At 31.8% G+C, this 22496-nt stretch overlaps 1 protein-coding gene across 1 annotated transcript in view; it reads left to right on the forward strand.

Annotated features, from left to right (window-relative positions):
• The window catches only part of LOC114332108 (MATH and LRR domain-containing protein PFE0570w), a 110269-nt gene extending 87782 nt beyond the window's left edge, over positions 1-22487 (forward strand). The window contains exons 5-7 of the mRNA XM_028281833.2: positions 13771-14215; positions 16373-16671; positions 19684-22487. Coding sequence (XP_028137634.2) covers positions 13771-14215; positions 16373-16671; positions 19684-19888 — 949 coding nt within the window. The 3' untranslated portion in view covers positions 19889-22487. The remainder of the gene's footprint in view (positions 1-13770; positions 14216-16372; positions 16672-19683) is intronic.
• The last annotated feature ends 9 nt before the right edge of the window (positions 22488-22496 follow it).

Consider the following 22496-nt stretch of genomic DNA (forward strand, 5'->3'; position numbering starts at 1 on the left):
GTATCGCATTGAATCGCAGCGTCTAAACAGCGTTTCAACTTGTCATCACAACTAGTTGCTGTGACTTATCGTTGTGTTTAAACGACGCTTAAGAAAGATACAAAAACCTTTTTTTTCAGTTTTTATGTTTAGTTTTAGTTTGAGTTAGCATTGAGATTTTGTATCGTATACGCTGTGAGCTCGTACGTAGAGGGGATATTTACAAATTCGCGAGCGCTAGTAGTGACAAGTTTGTAAACCTTTACCGGAAATGTGACATAAATGTCAAAGTGATTAATTTAAAATTAAAATTAAAAACATTAAATATAAAAAATATTAGTGGGTCAAAGCTGTGGTATATATTTTTACCTTAAATATACTTACGTTTTAAATACTGAATTTAAGTTTTTTTAATGTTCCGTAATATGTATTTATAAATTAATCTAACAATCTTAGCGCCATCGACACGATAATTGTGGAAAGTATCCGAAGTAAGAAATTCATATTTTATCAATAGAACGTCAAAATGATTAGCAACATCTTAAAAAAATCGATTGCAATTTAATTAATTTTTTGCGTTGTAAATATTAAGCAATAACAATTAAATAATAAATTTAAAAATTACCGGTGAAAATTGAATTAGTAACCGCTAGGAGCGACACCAGCGAAGCTCAGAGCGTATAGACGAAAATACACCATTCGATCGTTTATCGTGATTTTCTTGTAATCAACCCTAAAACCTGAGATAATTACCTTAATTTACCTTTACACCGTTTATATAAAATAAAATATTTATTCAAGGAAACCATTATGTAACTGGAACAAAAAAAATAATAGAATATTATGTAAGAAAATCCCTATCGTTATCTGGTAACGAAAAAAGAATAGCCTATCGTTATCTGGTAACGAAGTACATTTAAACATTTTAGAAATTTTTGCAGAAAATTATTTTCGCATTTTATCGCAAAATTACCCTCCAACCTATATTTACGTTGGAATTCCGAACACAATGTCAAATTTCTCAAACAAACAATCACGATCCTCAATTCAATGTTATTTAACTTTACATAACACTTTTAATAAGTATAGCAGCGCGAACCCATCTCATTTAAAGTGAAAGTAAAAGTGAATGTTAAATTGGGCGAAAGTTTGTTTCAACTGTTGTTTGTTACACAATGGAAAACATCTCGTAACCTCCAACAACTTTGATAATATCGGACTTCTAGGAAGCGAATCAACCTTCATCTACGAAAATACCGCCAAGGTTACCAGAAAACCGTGAAAAAATCGTTTTTATACTTTAAAATAAAAATGGATTTGATTGATTGATTGTCTTTAAAATTCCAAGTTTTTTTTCTGGTATATTGTACAAAATGTGATGAAAATATTGTTTTCACCTATTTGGAAAAAATGTGAAAACGTTGAATGATCCATGTCTGTAAGCAAGCAAGCAATAGTGATTTACAGCCTGAGAGACTTGCTCACTCTTTGAGAATGACATTCGGGTGATAATATTCATTGGGGCCAAGAGGATCAACCCGCTCCAGTGCTCCAGACAATCCACTACTCCCCCCCCCCCCCAAGTGCTTATCGTGTGGGAGTCCTGGGTACACGGATTCCCGCACAAAATCCTACCCTGATCAATGCAGGCCAGCATGAGGCGCTCTATTCTCGCTATCTCTAGTGACTTTATCTTCGATCTGTATTGCTTGCTCGGGCGCAGAGTCCCCGCTCTGGACTACGTCCAGTTCCGGGACTCGGTGCTCGAGAATGTGGGCCTCTCTTGTCCGTTTTTTGGGGTTTGTTAGTATTTTTTTGTAGCTGCGCCTATTGTTGTTTTATTTTTTTGGTGGCCAAAGCCGCTTTTTGAGTTTTTTGTAGATTTTTTTTGAGGGATGTCTGAAACGTATAAAATCAACATTAATAAAAAATACACATAATGCGATGCCAAAGGTGAGCGCGTTGTGTTGTCTTCTTTTGATGGAGCTACGATTATCTAGCCTTTATTATATATTTACTAATAATTATTTGCTGTTTGGGTCTTCCGTGATTCCATCTATGGTAGACATCGTACCTTAATATCTCTTGCAGGATCCGGTTTAGGTGGTCTAGCTCAGCAAATTTTGTTCTGGCTTTTTCCTCCATCATATCCAGTACTCTTATTTGTTTTAGGTCTCTGAATAAGAACCGTTCGGCGACGTATCTGGGCACGTTTGCAGCTTCTCTGAGGCAGTTGTGTGCCGCTTGGATCTTCTTTTTGTTACTTTGACTTGTGTGACCCCAAGCAAGAGTGCGTGTGTAATTATTGGCAATATGATGCTATATCAGTCTCAGTTTTGTTTTCATGGCTAATTTGCTTCTTCTTCTTGCGAGTCCTCTTATTGCCATCCATGTCTGTCTGTCCATCGGTAAACACAACTCATCCGTCATTATACCAGATATAATGTGAAGTGGAGTGTCGATGGATTTGATTGATTGATTGTCGTTAAAATTCGTAAGTTTTTTCTGGTAAATTGTACAAAATGTGATAAAAATATTGTATTCACCCATTTGGAAAAAATGTGAAAACACATCCTGTATAGTATATACAACTCCTCCGTCAAACCAGATGTGACAAGTGAAATGTTGAATGAGAACTTATAACCCAAAGATGATATTAAATTTGAGAAATTATTTCCGGTTCCAGAGTTACAATCTTACAAGTACTATTTTAAAGTCGCTGAAATAGTAAAAGCGATATATTATTTGACGCGCCTTAACAAGACGAAAACATATATATTTCCGAAAAGCCTGTCTGTCTGCCTGCGAATATAACTCATCAGTTATTAAAACAGAAAGACAAATATGAGGTGTCGAATGAGAGCGTATAACCCAAAGATGGTATTAGAGGTGCGAAATTTGACCTCTACACTTACGGTTCCAGAGTTGCAACCGGAAGTACTGTTTTAGTACTTTTTGTGCTGAAATAGTACAAGCTATATATATTATTCGACTCGTCTTAGCAAGATCGGAACAAAAACATTTATGCTTCCGATTTTTATATCACTTACGGTTAAGAAGTTTTTACTCAAAAATGAATCAAAATGACTACATTAAAAAAATCGACGTTGAAATCACATTTAAAACAATAAAATTCAATTTTATTTACACAAACTTTACTGTAATAGTAAAAAATATTATCATGTAAAAAATCTGATACTTTTAGAGATTTGCAGTGAACAGCATTATGTAATGTTATATAAAAAACTTACAGATATTGTCAATACTCAAATAGTCAAGTGTTTGGAAAATTACTAAAGTTAAATTCATAGAGTATCTGGATTACGATAATAATCTATTAATTCTATTTTCGCTTTTTTGACTTTTTAAAGGCTATATCAATATAAAAATATCACTTATGTCGGTTAAAACAGATTGGGTTATCTTTATCTTCTTCAAAGAACTAAGTTGATCCGAGTAGCCCAGTCGGGATAGCATTTGAGCATTTGACCTTGTATTACGAGCTGCCCCAAATTTTATTTTTCTAATCTTTAGGTAGGGTCAATATTAGTAAAAATTTAAAATCTCGACTGAATTCCATCATTGCGTTAGCCGCCATCTTGATTTTAAACGAGAACCGTTTTAATATCTCCGCCATTTTCAATTTTTCGACAAAAGTGTAGAAACTGAAATTGTTGAAAATGCGATTTTCTATAATTTCATTTATTATAATTTTTTTCGTGCGGTCGATATTTTCCGAGTTATGAGGGGAAAATAGTGACAGTTGGAGCATAATTATTGAATTATCTCGTTTATTATTAGTTTTACAACAAATATGTACCTATACAAAAATGAAGAGAATTAAATTTTGTACAATTTTAATGTCGGTTCATTTTTTTTTATAAAATCAATATTTAAGGTAGTACGTTTGCGGTAAAGGTGCGAGCGTAAGATCTGATTGATTTTATACCAATTGTTTTTGTTCAATATCTCATTTTCAACTTTTCGACAAAAAGTGTAAGAAGTGAAATTGTTGCAATTACGATTTACTACAATTTTTCGAGAGAACCAGTGGCGTGTATACAAGGGGGGAATTCCCCCCAACTGTGTCCAAAATTAAAAAAAAATGTTGAAATATTAAAATATATTAGCTAACATGAAACTTAAAATATCGACAGAAAAATTCAACCAATAAAACCCGCTACTAGTTAATAAAATTAAGTGAATTTAATGCATATAAGTTATTATTTATGTCTTTTATATATTTAGTTTGGTGGATGTTTCATTTGAAGTTTTAAAAATTGTATAAAATATAATTCTCTTTATTGTTGTTTATGTATAATTATGTCGTAAAGTTAATAATAAATGAGACAATTCAATAATTATGCTTCCCCTCCGCTTCCACTGTTTTCCCCCTTAACTCGGAGAATATTGATCGCATAAAAAAAATGTGCAAAAGAAATTGTAGGAAATTGCATTTCCAATAATTTTCTCTCCCACCATTTTTGTCGAAAAGTTGAAAATGGCGGAGATATTAAGCAACAACAGTTCTCATTTAAAATCAATATGGCGGATAATGCAACCGCGGAATTCAGTCGAGATTTTAAATTTACACTACTATTGATCTCTCCTAAAGGATAGAATTATAAAATTTGGGGCAGCTCGGAAACAAGATTCAATTCAATAATTATGCTCCCCCCCCCACCACTTTTTATTATTTTCCCATCTAACTCGGAAAATATCAACCGCATGAAAAAAAATTGCTAAAAAAAAATTGTAGGAAATTATATTTTGAACAATTTTAGTTGAAAATGGAGTACTATATTGAACAAAAACAATTGCTATAAAATCAATGAGGTCTTACGCTCGCGCTATTTCCGCATACGTACTACCTTAAATATTAATTTTACCAAAAAAAATGAAAGAGATCAAAATTCAATTCAATAACTATGCTCTAACTGTCAATATTTTCCGCCATAACTCGAAAAATATCGACCGCACGAAAAAATTGTAATAATAGAAATGATAGAAAATCACATTTTTATCAATTTTGGTTCGTATACTATTTGTCGAAAAGTTGAAAATGGCGGAGATATTGAGCAAAAACGGTTCTAGTTTAAAATCAAGATGGCGGCTAACGCAAAGGAGCAATTCAGTCGAGATTTTAAATTTACACTACTATTAACCCTCTCTAAAGATTAGAAAATAAAATTTGGGGCAGCTCCTAATGCAAGGTTAGGTCTGTTGTCGGGTTTAACCCGACTGGACTAGAGATTAATTTTATGATTACAAACGCCTGTATGATGCACTAGAACTAGATCAATCTAATGATTCCAAATTTCCATGTTGTTATAGTATTATATTTTACTTTTTCTTTTCGTGTATCCAAACATCCTTCCATCGATCTTTGTCATGAGCTTATACTTCTAATTTGTTCCGGCTATTTTTTTATATCATCTAACTGTCTCTCTGTGGTCTTTCTCTACTTTCTCTAGGCTCTCCATTCCCTTTATCCATTTGTATCACATACTCTGTCGCAACGGTGTCTGCGCAGATTATTCACATTCTGTCTTGTTTCACATGTTTACCCTTCTTTAGGTTTGCTATTCTTTTTCCTTTTATTTTTGCCATTACAAGAAAGTGCTGAAAGTGGTCACTATCCATGTTTGGACCTCGGTAGCTTCTGACTTCCATGAGATCGGAAGAACGCCTTGCATCTATCTGGATATGATCTATCTGGTTAAGGGTTTCGTTGTCCGGTGATTTGCATCATTTGCGTATAATTTTATGGTGCAATCTTGTTAATCCTACTATCATCTTTTTGGTACATGCAAAGTTTATTAGTATTAATCCCTTATCTTTGAGTCTTCATTTAAGCTCTCACGGCTTATAGTTAGCTGAAAAAATTGCTCTTTATCAATTTTTCATTTAAGTTTCCAGCAATTATTTTGATGTCAGGACGTGGTCATCTGTCATATTCTTTACCCAAGGTGTCATATAATTCATTTTTGCATCATCTTCATTTTAGAACAGTTAGTTTTACATTGTTTTTCAAAATTAGTCGTAGGTACAAGGATAACGAAAAATATTTTCTTGAATTACATTAATTCATGAGTAAATAAAAAAATCTAGACATCTGATAAGATGCAGTTATCTTATCGAACGGCTTCATTTGCCATCATAGTCTGAATAAACCTACTCATTTCTTTGAAAAATATTGTGTAAAATTTTAAAATTTAGTATAAAAAGCCTCTTAATTTGGTCTCACTTTTGTCGAATCATTTTTAATGATTAGCAAAGGGAATTATGAAATACTCATAATGTTATGCAATTAATTTAGTCATGTTATGTCACACACATTTTTTTATTTATTTTTATGAGCTTGCGTGGTAATGTTTGAAATACTTGTAAGCATTTCCCTGAGAATTATTACACAATACAACATCATCTGTTCAAATATTATGTATTCTAAAGATTTCCCCTTCCGAAAAATGTTACGCAAAATAGATTGCCAAACGAAATTCCACATTTGTGGTAAACAATGAAACATCCATCGATTGGGTTTCCACATAATTGTGCCGGTTTAACCTTGTCTATGTCGACGCAATCGATATATAGATTTTCCGAAGAATTTTAGTGGAATAAATATGTAACCTTGAAAAAATCGTGACATTGCGTAATTTTCCATCCCAGAGAAACATTTTAATGTGTCTTTTATTGACTAAAGTTTAATTTACGAGGTGCATTTTATAAATGCGTTGTCTTTGTATAAGGTTTTTGTTTGCTAACAACATGCAGATTGAAAATGTGGAAAATTTTACGTATCTGGGAAGTGTCATAACAGATAGCGGAGGTACTGAAGACGATATTCGTATGAGGAGACAAAAAGCTTAATAAGCATTCAGCATGCTTGACCCTGTTTAGAGCTATGACTAGTATACTACAAAGACAAAGCTCAGAATATTCCGGTTAAATGTCATGTCTCTTCTACTGTATGGAAATGAAACCTGGAAAGTGACAAAAGCCCGTATAGACAAATTGCACGTCTTTGTTAATAAATACATACGAAGAATTGTTCACATTTCTGGCCTAATATCACCAGAAACGAAGATCTGCTACAAAAATATCTATGATCTCATTTTTGACATTTTGCCTAACACATACTTGGAGAAGATCAATCATGGACGAGACAAGAGGTAAATGAAGGTCTTGGAATGAGGTGAAGACCTTAGTGGAAAATAAAACTCGATGGCGCGGTTTTATTGAAACTATATCCTCCACTTGGCGATCAAGAACCTGCGTTTTTTGCTTCCAAGACATGAGAGAACGTGGAAAAATTATAGAGGATATGTTGATACTAAGTATGCAAATTACAAAGAAATTAGAATGGGAAACTAAAGAAATCAAAATAAATGGGTAATATTTGAATCACCTTAGATACGCCGATGATATCGTCCTTGTAGCCAACAGTAAAGAAGAACTGAAAGATATGCTCGAATAATTAGAACACCAGGCAAAAACAGTAGGTTTAAGAACGAATCTAGGCAAAACAAAGACGATTACAAACAGAACAAGATACTGCTATCGCAATTCGAGGAAGTGAACTAGAACAAGTACGAGAATATAATATATTTGAGGCAAGTAATAAAAGCGAGCAGAGAAAATCAAACAAGAAATTAAAATATGTATAAGATTGGCATGAGCGGCATTTGCCAAATTGAGCTAAATCCCGAAGAACAAAAATATGCACATTTAAGTCTAAAGTCTTGAACCAATGTGTGTTACCAGTAATCACGTATAGAGCGTAAACTCACACTAACCAAGAATAATATGGATAAACTTATAAAAACACAAAGAGTAATGGAAAGACAGATGTTGAAAATACACTTGATTCGAAATATTACAAAGTTGAAGGATGCAATAGAAAAAGTAGCAGAAACTAAATAGAAATTTGGGTTCAAAATCAGACACAGAGACGATAGGTGGAACAAGGAAATATTACACTGGAGACCATACGAATACGAAAGAAGTAGAGGAAGTATTGTATGAGATGAGGTTCCAAAATTTATTCTACATATCCCTTATATGTCATGTTCTCTGATGAAGATTAGAGGTGATCGCACCCCACACCATCGGTAGAGGCATTGCCAGAACAAACAAACATTTAGATTATGTTTATTCTCTGATAAAGATTTTGAGACGCAATTTTTAAAGTGTTTCTCCTTTGAAGATTTTTACACCCAAATTTTCAAAATGGTTAGAGAAGGGCAGTGCCTATCTCGGTAGAGGCATCTGGCAGTACAAACAAACATTTAGATTAGGTTTAATCGCGTTTTAAGATTTAGAGACACAACTCTTAAAGAGTCCTTAGAAGATTTTTAGACACAAATTTTCAAAATGGAGTATGTATAAACATCTTTTGAAGTTTATATGATACATAGAGCGGACAAATTATGTTTTTAATAAGTCTCTATTGTTTTTGTTTTTCTTTTTTACCTTCACATACATACAATTATAAAACTCCCGGGATTTTCTCCAAAAATCCCCATTCAATTTAATAGCCACGAGTTTTATTTTGGTAACATTTACATTTCTTTATTCCTAAAAATAAATACGAGTCACAAAAATCCCAAGTTATTAGTAAAATTAACATCACATCAGTTCATTGTTCTAGGAACATGTGTAGATGTTCTATTTTTGTAATGTTTTGGCTTTCTAAATTTCTAGGATAAACTTAAATTTAATCTTACTCGGTAAATACACACGTGGCTTATATGGCCCTATAGCGGACACACTAGGTACATTCATCCAATATTCAAAGAACTTTTCAAGCAAAACTTAAGTTTTTTATCGGATAGCAGAGTTCTATGAAACAATTAAAAAATTTCGATTAAGAGCGTAGATGCAAAATTTATGGCCCATGTTTTTTAAATGTATTCCTTTTTTTCGAATCCTGAGAAAACTAATAAGTATTTTTGAAAAAATAAACAGAATGAAAGATTACATTATTACCGAGGACCGAAAGTCCCTGAAAACTTGTATGTTTATTTTAATAAGTTATAGGGATTAAAAAAAAAAAGAAAAAATTGGGTGTGATTTTTAATTTCAAATATCTCATTCAAATTACGTATTTTTTATGGGAAATAAGCCACAATTTTACTAAAAAATGAATTTATTAACGTTTCGAAGCCCAAATCGGGTTTCGTTGTCAAAATATAAAATACTATTAAAATAAAACAAACATGTTGTTACTAAGTAAAAAAATTCTTCTAATAATTTATTTAATCTGACTCATTTATATTGGCAATTCAGACCGCCAATATTTATGAGTTGCGTTCCTGGGACGACTTTACTAAAATATAGTTCATTCGATTACATGAAATCAATCCCAACTCAAGAATATCCGTAGCAAAAAATCATAGCATGTGATCTGTCTTTAAAAAGACAACCAAATGCAACGATGACAGTAACATTCTCGCGTTAGAGATTCCATAGTAAATCACGATTTAATTATGCTAAATGAAACCAATTGCGTCGCAAATTCCTCGGTAGAATGCAGTAGGATGTGGTTACCCATACTGAAAGAGGAAGTCAATAGAAAGAAAATACCACGATTAGTAAGTCAATAACATATCGAGTTAGTACAAATTTTATATTTTAGTATTACTTATTGTATATCTATGTAATATTAATATTATTTATAATTTAAACATATTAACCTTCGGAGTACGAAGACTGGGTCAAGCGTGACCCGAAATTCACTTATTTCTTAATATTTTATGAAATAATTTTTTACAAATCCGATTGATCGTAAGTTCTCCTTATTTGTTTCAATCTATTTTTTCGTATATAATTCGTGAACATGCAAATTACAGTTTTTCCTCTACGTAATATCTATGATGCCGGGTCACTCCTGACCCGGTCTTCGGATTTCTAAAAATATTTTTAATATGTTTGTAGGTACACGTAAATCGCAGCCGTCTCTGTTTACGGGTATACGTATTCAAATATATGGCCGGAGCGAATTTACCTATGCCCGTTTTCTGTAAGGTATTAAAATCTGGCCGCCGGAGCGAACTAGTATATACCCATGGGAAACCATCTTAAAAAATTTAAATACAATAATTTAGGATTATAATTGTTATGTTTGTTTGTTTTTTGTTGAATTAAAGATACTGTTTATTAATACTGACTATTTAAAACATCCTTATAAATAAAATGAGAATGGGTCACGCTTGACCCATCTTCGTAATCTAAGTAAGTCAAATAATCTCCGTACTCCGAAGGTTAAAGTCAGAATTTGGTATTAGTTTTTTTGAAGGTAGATTAAATGTAAGACCAAATACTTACGATGTCGGGATAGTATCACGAAGTTTTTTCCTGGTTTTCCCTCGTGATTTACTATGGAATCTCTAACGCGAGAATTTTACTGTCATCGTTGCATTTGGTTGTCTTTTTAAAGACAGATCACATGCTATGATTTTTTTTGCGACGGATATTCTTGAGTTGGGATTGATTTCATGTAATCGAATGAACTATCTTTTAGTAAAGTCGTCCCAGGAACGCAACTCATAAATATTGACGATATCATTTTAAAGTCTTCTACTTTAAAATGTATAATATACGTCTGAATGGCCAATATAAATGAGTCAGATTAAATAAATTATTAGAAGAATTTTTTTACTTAGCAACAACATGTTTGTTTTATTTTAATAGTATTTTGTATTTTGACAACGAAACCCGATTTGGGCTTCGAAACGTTAATAAATTAATTTTTTAGTAAAATTGTGGCTTATTTCCCATAAAAAATACGTAATTATAAAAATGCCACAAGGAAATAGCTTCAGAACAACATCTCATTCAAAAGAAACTTTTTGTTTATTCTAAGGGACTTTCGGCCCTCGGTGATAATGTAATCTTTCAAATGTGCATTTAAATTTTTCAAAAATATTGCTTGGTGTTTTCAGTACCTACTCAAAAAAAATGAATGCATGTAAAATTGCCGATGTAAATGCATTGGCCCGAAATTTTGCGCCTATAACTTAGAAAACTTGTAAGTACATAGCAGAATATTTTGTCATCTATTGTCAATCAGCGCGCGACGTATGGAATTTCTCGTAATTTATATACAAACATGAAATAAACAATATTACATCTATTTACAGTAATATACATTTAAATGTTTTGTATAATACGGTCGAGATAAACAATCCAATCATTGTTCTAAACCACTCCATACCAGAATATTTTCTTTGTTTATTTTGCTTTGTGTTTGGCAGAAAGCTTAACTGCGTATTTACTGTAAAAAAATATTTTGACTATTGGTGCATCAACATTGGAGCTTTTTATAGCGCAATTAATCTAGATAGATAAATAATTAAAGTGTACAAAGTCTGTCCCAAAGGCCAAAAATAAAATAATCTACCTACGTCACAATGCGCCATATCCTGGCAACCAACCAACATAAAAACCGCAGGAAGAGATATTTATTTTTGAAATCCAGTTCTAATTGAATATTCTCCAAGAATCGAAATCTGTAAAATTCACGAATTTGATTTATTGAATTTTGATAACAATTTACGATCTTTTTCAGATAAAGAATAAACAAAAAAGTTGAAAAAATAGCAATTTTTATCTGTTTTATCTGTTAATGGGGTAATTTTACATGAAAAAATAATGACAGTTTGCTCGATAAACGTATGTCCTCAAATGCTTCGTTTCCGAGATGCGGGGTGTTGAAATTATTCTTACAAACTGGCGATTTATTTATTGCTCTAAAACCCGTTGAGATATGCAAATGAAATTTGGTGGGTTTTAAGAGGTAGTTGTTACACATTTTTTGACATACAATCAGGAATATTATATTCACAGTTGGCGTACATACGAGTAATGGTGAGAAATTGTTTAAAGAAAAAAATGGTATACCCCTAAGATATTTCAAATTAAAATCATTTTTGAATTCCTCGTTCAATTTGTGACAAAAAAAAACATCTCTTTTTTCATACGATGCGCCGTTTTTATGCAAAAAATAAAATATCTGAACGCTTACAATGTATTCTAAATAAGTTTCTATACATTTATAGAAACTTAGTTGAAAACTTTAATGTTTTATTTTTTGCATGAAAACGGCGCGTCATATGAAAAAAATGGGAGATATATTTTTTGTCACCAATTGAACGAGGAATTTAAAAATGATTTTAATTTGAAATATCTCAGAGGCGTACTATTATTTTTATTTAAAAATTTTTAGACAGTTACCCGTATACAAGCCAATGGTAATTATAAAATTCTTAGTTGTATGTCAAAAAATGCGTAATAACATCTTAAAAACCCACCAAATTTCATTTGCATATCTCAGCGGGTTTTAGAGCAATAAATAAGTCACAAGTTTGTAATAGTAATTTCAACACCTCATATCTCGGAAATGAAGCATTTGCGGACATACATTTATCGAGCAAACTATCATTATTTTTTATGTAAAGTTTGGTATACTTATTTACAAACACCCACCCACCCACCCCTACTTATTGAATAATATAATAATAATAGAGTTTATCTGTGGCAATTAGTACATAATAATAAACCCAAGTTCCCACTGAAGTTGTTAGTCACATGGACTACAACTTGTGCGTGAGGGTTAAATTTTGATTATATATAAAACAACATTAATTTATCTTAAAGTTTACAAAAAGGTATTAAATAGTCTGTTTCGCTCATTTGTTTTCAAATTTGGGCTCCTCTTCTCACTAATTCAGTTAACGTTAAATTTTGTTTACCGGACCTACGAAAATCTAATAAAATTCAACAAATGATTGCGAAAAACTTCAGATGGGATTCTTCTGGCGGGACTTCCTTTTATATGAGAATTATCATGACTTTTAAAGTGTTTTATTCATTTTTACAGTAATTTTCTCAATTTAAACATTTATAAGCAACATTTTATGAATGTTACACCCAACTGATCGTCTGTGAACAGAAGGGAGTCTACTGTATCATTTTTATTCTTCATGTACCACTGTTCTTTCAGAACGTTATTTACCATCATAGCTATCTTAATTTTATTCACTGCCATGGTTTAAATAGCATCCTTGTATCAATACCACACCAACTTCTTCAACCATTAAGTCTTTCTTGAAATCTTTGTGTCATTTGCCCACTGTTATTTCCATATCTGTCGCCATGTTTGAGTGCTTTTTTCAGGTAATTTAGGAATTTAACTAATAAATAATGTTTCAACGTATTTTAATGAATTCGTCTTGGATTTGAAATATTAATTATGTATAATGCTGCTTCGCTTATATTTCCATCAGTTACAAAATCTTTAAAAATAAGCAGTGCACTTAGAAACATATTCCCATAACTATGACTTTCAAGAATACAGATAATATTTAATACAGGTTAATATTAGGTACTTACACATTTGTTTAAATAATAGAGATAATTTTTGGTTAGGTAAATATTAATATACCACATAGAAAATAACAATTTGTAAAATAACAGATATGTAAAAAAATAGTTTTGTTGTGAAACTTTTTAAATAGCTTGTAAACTGTACCAATACAAAAAAAAAAAGAATAAAATGAACCATCCAATACCTGGTCTAAAGTACAAAATAATTCAAAAAATGTATAATTATTATTATAAGTATTATAAAAATAAAGGTATCGTTTATAGTAACATAAACCATTTCAATTTTTTGTTTATTTGCTCGAAGTAAAGGACACAGCCATGTTTCTATATTGTATATTATAAACTTACAAAATATAAAGGTGCTTTAAAACAACAACTTAATAAATTCATTTTTTGTTACAGTATCCTTCAGAACTGTCAAAAAATTGGAGAAGGGGTTTACGGAGAGGTTTTCCTCTTAAGGAATCCCGATGGAGGAACATCAGTGCTGAAAATTATTCCAGTGGAGGGCGACCAGATCGTTAATGGCGAAAGACAGAAAAAATTTGAGGAAGTGTTATCAGAAATCATAATCACAATAGAACTGAGTAATCTCAGACATAACAAGAGAAATGGAATATCTTCATTTACTGAAGTTCAGAAAATACAGTGCGTTCAAGGAACGTATCCAGAAAAACTGATAGATCTGTGGGACCTATTCGACGAAACCAGAGGTTCTGAGAACGATTGCCCAGACATGTTTAAGGAAGATCAGTTGTACATCGTTTTTCAGATGGCCTACGGAGGAAAAGATTTGGAATCTTTCGTTTTCAACAACGCAATGCAAGCTTACTCCATGTTTCAACAGGTAAGCATAACAAATTACTATTGATTTTAGAATAAACAGTTTATATCATTTTCACAACTTTACTAGAGATTGCAATCCAGCAGCATTTTCGCAATAGAATGGCATAGCTCAATAGAATGGCAAGTTGCCCACTCACAGCTTTGAATAAAGAGGCTAATGAAGACATGCTGACAAATGTGGCAATCCTTAAAAGCAAATGCTACCCGCGAGCTGCTTGATAACATCAAATATAGAAAGATGGCCTATTTTGGACACGTAGTAAGGGGAGACTGGTATAATATTCTTCAACTTATTATGATGGGTAAAATCTAAAGACACAGAGGAATTGGTAGAAAGCAGGTAGTCCAGAAAGCCACTGCGCATCTGCTAGGAAAAATATTCTAATTCGGATTTTTTGCACAATCTTACTCAAAAAGGACTCCTTTTAACAAATTTGCATGTTGCCAGGACCAAAAGGTGGTCAAAAATTTAAACGTTTTTTTTTGTTTTTTTCCTAAAATTATTTTTTTAGCATGGAACAAAGTTTTTTTAGGTTTTTTAGATCATTCCAAACAGAAAAGGTCTTTAGTGATTTTTCTCTAAAAATGATAGTTTTTGACATATAAGCGATTAAAAATTGAAAAATTGCGAAATCGGCCATTTTTAACACTCAAAAACTATGTGAAAAACTGAAAATTTGAATGTTGCCAAGGTAGGTAAATATTCTTTAAACATCGATTGATGAAATCCCGAAGAGTTTTTTGCAATATAATATTCAAAACTCCTTTGTTTTTAATTTCTAATCTCGCGTGCGGGACACTATTTTCCACCGTTGCATGTGTATAGAGTATGGTGCAAATGAAAGGAATAAATTCATTCTGAAAACAGGTCGATTTTTATTTTTAAGTTATGATATTGTGGCATGTATGGTATACTAGTGACGTCATCCGTCTGAGCGTGATGACGTAATCGATTATTTTTTTAAATCAGAATAGGGGTCGTGTGGTAGCTCATTTGAAAAGTTCTTCAATTCTCTATTCAGTAATGTAAACATTTACATAATTATTTATACAGGGTGTCTAAAAAGTTTTTATTAAATTAAATTATTTGACAAAAAAGAATTAGAAGGACACCCTGTATAAATAATTATATAAATGTTTATATTACTAAATAGAGAATTGAAGAACCTTTCAAATGAGCTAGCACACGACCCCTATTCTCATTTAAAAAAATCATCGATTACGTCATCACGGCCAGATGGATGACGTCACTAGTATATCACATATGCCATAATATCGTAACTTACAAATACAAATCGACCTGTTTCGGGATTTTTCCTTAAAGTAGCCGATTTACGAAATAACGAATTTATTCCTTTTATTTGCACCATACTGTCGGTGGAAAATAGTGTCGCGCACGCTTGATTATTAATTAAAAAACAAAGGAGTTTTGAATATTGTACTGCAAAAAACTCTTCGGGATTTCATGAATCGATGTTTAAAGAATATCAACTTACTTTGGCAACATTCAAATTTTAACTTTTTCACATAGTTTTTGAGGGTTAAAAATGGCCGATTTCGCAATTTTTCAATTTTTAATCGCTTATATGTCAAAAACTATCATTTTTAGAGAAAAGTCACTAAAGACCATTTCTGTTTGGAATGATCCAAAAAATCTAAAAAAAACTTTGTTCCATGCAAAAAAAATAATTTTAGGAAAAAAACAAAAAAAAAACGTTTAAAAAATTTTTTACCACCTTTTGGCCCTGGCAACATGCAAATTTGTTAAAAGGAGTCCTTTTTGAGTAAGATTGTGCAAAAAATCCGAATTAGAATATTTTTCCTAGCGGATGCGCAGTGGCTTTCTGGACTAAGGCCTCTTGGTTGAATAATATCCGGGAGTGGACAGGAGTAAAGAAAGCAGAACACCTATTTAGAATAGCTCGAGACAGAGACAGTTTCGCCATGTTAATCGCCAACGTCAAGGGGACTTGATAGGGCACGTTAAGAAGAAGAAGACATGAAGTAACTTACTTCGAATTTGACATGTTTGCTTATCCACGCTGCTTAAAACGCTGGATCCAGCTGAATTGCTGGATGCTGGGTCCAGCAATTGCAATCGTGACAATTACTAATAAAGAATTCATTGCTTAATTTTGAATTTGTTTTAATTTTTCAGGTTGCATTAGGCTTAGCGATAGCTGAAGAAGAGCTCCAATTTGAACATCGAGATCTTCATTGGGGAAACGTTTTGATATCTACTGTAGAAACCAATAAAATAGCATCGTTTACACTGGAAAATAAAACATATGACATACCCACAATTGGTGTTGAAGTTGCAATAATTGATTACACCCTGTCCAGAATTGAACATGATGGTGTTGTAATTTTTAACGATCTTGGATTGGATCCGGATTTGTTTACTGCTGAAGGAGACTATCAATTCGATATCTACAGATTGATGCAAGAGAAAAACAGGTAAGAGGATTAAAGAATTCTTCTTCTAATCACGCTACAACCCTTTGTGAGTCTTGGCTTGCTTAACAATGTTCTGTTCTGTCTTCATAGTCCAAAAAAAGGCAGTCAGGGTGATCCTAGGACTAAAGGCGAGAGAATCCTGTAGAGGCCGATTCAAATCACTCAATATACTCACTTTCTCAGCTATCTATATATATGAATGTATTATGTTCCTCTTTAAAAATTTTACTTTATTTTATCACCTGCTACCAAATTATGAATATAACACAAGAAGCCTTAATTTGAATATTCCACTTCACAGATTGTCCCTTAACAGAGAGAAGTCCTTTGTATGTGTCTGTTAAATTTTACAATAGTCTACCATCTGACATTCAACGGGAAACAAGCTATAAAGCTTTAAAAAAAAACGGTTTTTCAACACCTGGTTAACATTGAGCCGTATACTGTGGTAGTAGAGTACCTGGCCTATGAGCCTTGATCAGCATATATGTAATTTGTATTGTTTGTATATTTTAGTGTATTGTTAATATATTTTTTAATATGTGATTATTAGTAATATTTTTTAATATGTGATTATTAGTAATGTGACGTTATTTGCTCAATTATGTTAAAAATTTATGCAAATAAAAATTTACTCTACTGTACTCTACTCTGTTCTTCCATTCTGCCCTGTGGGATACTTTCCTTCGCCACTGCCTGATGTTATAATATCATATGCAATTATATTATAATATCATATGCAATCATATTATAATATACTCCCTTAGCACTTTTTACCACTTGATCACACATTGGTCTGGAAGAAAGTCTTCTTCAAAGTGAAAATATACAACAGATACAACTTTGAGGACGTTACGTGACCCTTCATGGGTTTTAGCTGACTCGATGTCCATAGGTTTAAAGCCTGCTATATTATCGCACCACCAGAGTCGAGGACGTCCACATGGTCTTCTTCCAGTTGTAACTTCTTCTCATACCAGCCTTACTATTTTTCGTCAGAATGTCTTCTGAGGTGTCCTGTCCATTACAGTCTTCTGGACTTATTTCTTTTATTATGTTAGCATCTCGATATAGTTCTTTGAGCTCTTTGTTAGTTCTTTCTTATCCTATATTGTCCTGCTGTTTCATCCAACACAGGCCCAAAGATTCTTCCTTAGAATTTTTCTATCCTAAACACGTACTCACTCTTCGTTTGCCTGTGTTATCGTTTGTTATCGTATACATCACTACTGTTCGCATGGTTGTTTTATATAGTTGTTCCTTTGTATGCCTTGTTAGTTGTTTCGATTTTATAAGGTTTTGAAGGGCATAAAGACATCTGTTGCCGGCTTGTATCCTATTGTTTATTTCTTATGATCCGTTATTGTCTTTAGTTACAGTCGGAAAAATGAAAGAATACCCACGAACGAACATATAAAACATGCTGTGTTTTTCTTTCACCGTGTCACAAAGAAAATTGTCCAGTGCAAGTACTTGTAACAGTAATTATTACATGTACTTGCGCTGGCCAATTTTTTGTGTGACACGGTGACAGGAAAATACAGCGTGTTTTATATGTTCGTTCATGGGTATTCTTTCATTTTTCCTACTGTATTGTTGTTCCAAAATTCCCTGACACACTCAAAGTTATCGATGGTGATGTTCGGTCAGATTCTATCTCTGTTTTGGTTATTGTGGCTCATATACATATATTTAGTTTTGTTTTCTGACACAAACTGACAAAATCCTCCTTAATCTAGTTTTTCTTATTTGATCAATGTTGTCTGTAAATGCCTAAGTAAGTTAAGTAAGTTTGGTCCTTCTCGATGAAATACTGAGTCAGTGTTTTGATTCTGGCACTTTTGATTATATGTGTTCCAGAGCTAAGTTGAGTTATGGTGAAAGTGCATCTCCCTGTTTTGGTCCATTGTTTATTGCAAATCTCTCCAAGTATTGTTGTGCAACTCTCATCTTACATACATTGTAACTGTTCCATACACATCTTATCTATCTGGATAGTGGTTAAGTAGCGATCAACAGGTAGCAGTAAATGCGGTCCAAGATTGCGAAAGTTCTGCGAAGTTTCAAAAGTGAGGCAACAGTGCGTCGGTAATTCGACACTGACAGTGACGTTTATACTATCAAAAACCTTAGAATATAAAATAAACAGGAAGGAGTCTGCCATATATCAACAACACCTTAAATTTCTAGCGGAACCGGCCATCTTGAACGTCTGTGGATGACTCATAAGTTTTTGTCAATGAGGTAGAAGGTGTTTGTGTATTGGATCAGCTGTGTGCATAGGCGTACCATCTGGTAAAGCTCCTGTATATGCAATCAATTAACTGAAGTTATTAGTATAATAAAATGTTACTTAACTGACTTTTCAACAAAATATTATATTAATACATATTTTCTCTTTATCTATAGCTGTTTGTTTAACATAAAAGATGTAATAAAATCGTTAAGAATTTCTTTTCTTCCCTCTTTCAAAGGTACGTCACTGGATATAGAAAGCAAATCTGCGCCATTTGCAATCTCCTTCCTGGCTCAAAGTCATTTCGCATTGTACTCCTTCCTGGTTTATTTTATATTCTAAGTCAAAAACAATAATTTTTATACACATAGGCGCGAAATGTTGCCAAGTCAGTGACGTTCGATTTCTTGTCATAAAAAATCGATTTTTATTAGTTCCATTGTGACACAAAATCTAGGCACGGGATAAAAAAAGTTTATTTAAAGAAAGTGTATTTTTTGTCTTTCTTAATGACGCATGACGGTACAGGCTCCTTTTTTCAATATTTTATTTAGTTATAGAGTAATTTCTACATACTAACATATTTCTGAAATTGGGCTCTGTACCGCCATTCTTTATTATATTACGAATACGTGTGCCAAATATCTCGACAAAATATTCAAAATTACAGCCGCAATCTTGGACCGCGTTTGTTGCTACCTGTTGATCGCTACTGTTTGCTCTTAAGTTAATGTTTAATAATGTAGTTAATAATGTTTTTTCTTTCTCTTTTTCAGAAACAACTGGAAAGACTTTGAGCCATTCTCCAATCTCTTATGGCTACATTACATTCTAGACAAGGCGATTTTGGGTCTAAGGTACAAAGCCCCGAAAAGTAAACTCCACAAGGCTTACTTACGAAAACTCAAAAACGTAAAGGATGACATTTTGTCCTATCACAACGTCAAAGATTTTATAGTTGCTAATTTGTTAGACATATAAATTAAAAGTTTGTATTTTGTTATATATTGTGTGTTTATTTTTTTACATACGTGCATTAATGTTTAGATAAGGTAGCTGAATGGAGAGTAAAAGTAAAAAATCTTGAATTTTGTTTTATATCAAGTATGTATAAATATCAAGTATGTACAAATTTTCCGAAAATTTTTAGTGGATTAATTTTCGTCTGCTAGTTTATGATTGAAGAAAAATCAATGTAACTAGGTTCCAAAAATTTATTAAGTTCTGCTTTATTGAAAAATAGCGATTACAATAACATATCTGTATAAAAAAATATGTAAAACTTTGCTTATTTTAAAATTACAAAAATAAATGAATTAGATGAGTAAACTTAGCCTTGATATTATGGTCAATTTTTTTTTAATTGTTGGTTACCAAAAATGTTTGATTATATTAGTATATAGTGTATATTATAGTCGGTTCTCTAAGCTCAGACACAACTGGCTAGTGATTTTAGTAAGTAATTTTGCCAATTTGTTAAAATTGGCAAAAAAATAATTACTAAATAGTACTAGCCAGTTGGGTCTGAGTTTAGCGAACCGACTATATTAGTATATAGATGATCCGATATAAGGTTATAAGGTCGAATTGCATGGATCTGTTTAATGAATAAAAAATGTTTGTTATATAGTTTAGTATGCTAACAATTATTATAAAAAAAGGGGTGCATGATATAATTTTGTTCTTACTATAATTGAATAATAATTAAAAAATAATTTTCTTATAATTAAAAAATTTTTTGGCCCGGGTAGATATTATTTCAGATTTTTTGGATCATTCTAAACAAAAAAGAACTTTTGTAATTTTTCTCTTGATCGTTTTTGAGTTATAAACAATTTAAAAATAAAAATAAAAACGAAAAATGACGATTTTCAAGGCTCAAAACACAAGTAAGAATATTATTTTTGTAATCATCAATACAAATTCAAGTTCAATTGTTATGGGGAAGGTTCCTTATGGGAAGACGGGCGATGGGCTGCATTAACAACTAAAAAACAATGCTTTAAAATGAAATAAGTCCAAAATACTTATCAATAACTTAAAGTATAAGATAAGGTATGAACTTGAATTTAGGTACTTCGTAATTTCAAAAATGATATTTTTTACTTATGTTTTTGAACACTGAAAATCGTCATCATCTTTCTTTCTTTTTTCAGTATTAAATTATTGTTAACTCGAAAACGATTAACTTAGAGAAAAATTACAAAGACCTTTTTTGTTTAGAATGATCTAAAAAATCCGAAGTAATATCTGCCAAAGTCGAAAAATTTGTTTAAAAAAATCATTTTTTAATTATTAATTAATTATAGTCAGAACCAAATTAGATCGGCCACCCCGTGTATTTTATAATTGTAAACATACTAAATTGAATATCGCAATAATTTTTATCCATTAAGGTACTAGTACACTTTAGAAGACCAAAAATAATCATTTCTTTCAAGAATTTTTTTCTCAGAACCTTTATTAGAAATGAACATAAAACTTTTTACGCATTAATATCTAACTCTTAGAGAGTACAAAAAATATATCTATTTTCATTTATGCACGTACACTGATATTGTAGAGGGCGCAAAAGTCGAGGCCTCGAATAATGATGGCGGACAGTTAATCTCAGGATTGGGATATCTGAAACAAAATAATCGTACTGCATTTGAAAAAGGAAGGTTTCTTACGTGATAATTTACCACAATTTGACCAAAAAATAAAAAATAAATATTTTTTAACCATGAAAAACTGAAGAAAAACGGGTGATATTTTCACAAAAATCCTTTAAATTTCCATAAAATCTTTTTTTTGCGGAATTTTTCACTAACGGTGGTAAATTGTCACGTAAGAAACCTTCCTTTTTCAAATGCTGTACGATTTTTTTGTTTCAGAGATCCCAATCCTGAGATTAACTATCCGTCATTGGAACTACTTTAGCGCACTCTGCAATATTAGTGAACCTGCATAAATGAAAAAAGATATATTTTTTGTATTCCCTAAGATTAGCTATTAACATGTAAAAAGTTTTATGTTCATTTCTAATAAAGGTTCTAAGAAAAAGAATCTTGAAAAAATGCTTATTTTTGGTCTTCTAAAGTGTACTAGTACCTTAAACAGATCGGTGCAGTTCGACCTTACATATTATATCATATCTCGACTATTAAAATTTTTTTCAAATATTGAATATTTTTGTGAAAAACCTAAATATTTTTACAATCCACAATATCAAGAGGTAATTTAAGATTTGTCACTTTTTGCATTCTTCAAAACCAGCTGCCTTAATATTGTACAAAACAAAGAAATTAAAAAATATAAATTGTTCTCTACAATTCCTTTATGTACAAAATTTTCACAACTAATTGTTTGTTTGTGTAAAGACATGTTGCCATATTTTTTAAAATCGATTAGAATATTTTAGGTGCCTTATTATTGTGTAATATGACGCACATTTTTTATAGATATGTGTTGTGTATGTAACTTAAAATGTAGAAACTCACTTATGATTAAGGTAACTGCCAAATATTTTTTATGCTGCTGTGTAGATATGTACAAAAGGTATTGATTTTTATACTGCGAATAAAAGCGTTCTATGATGTATGTTTGT

Source organism: Diabrotica virgifera, chromosome 2, assembly GCF_917563875.1.
Source record: "Diabrotica virgifera virgifera chromosome 2, PGI_DIABVI_V3a".
Classification (NCBI taxonomy): domain Eukaryota; kingdom Metazoa; phylum Arthropoda; class Insecta; order Coleoptera; family Chrysomelidae; genus Diabrotica; species Diabrotica virgifera.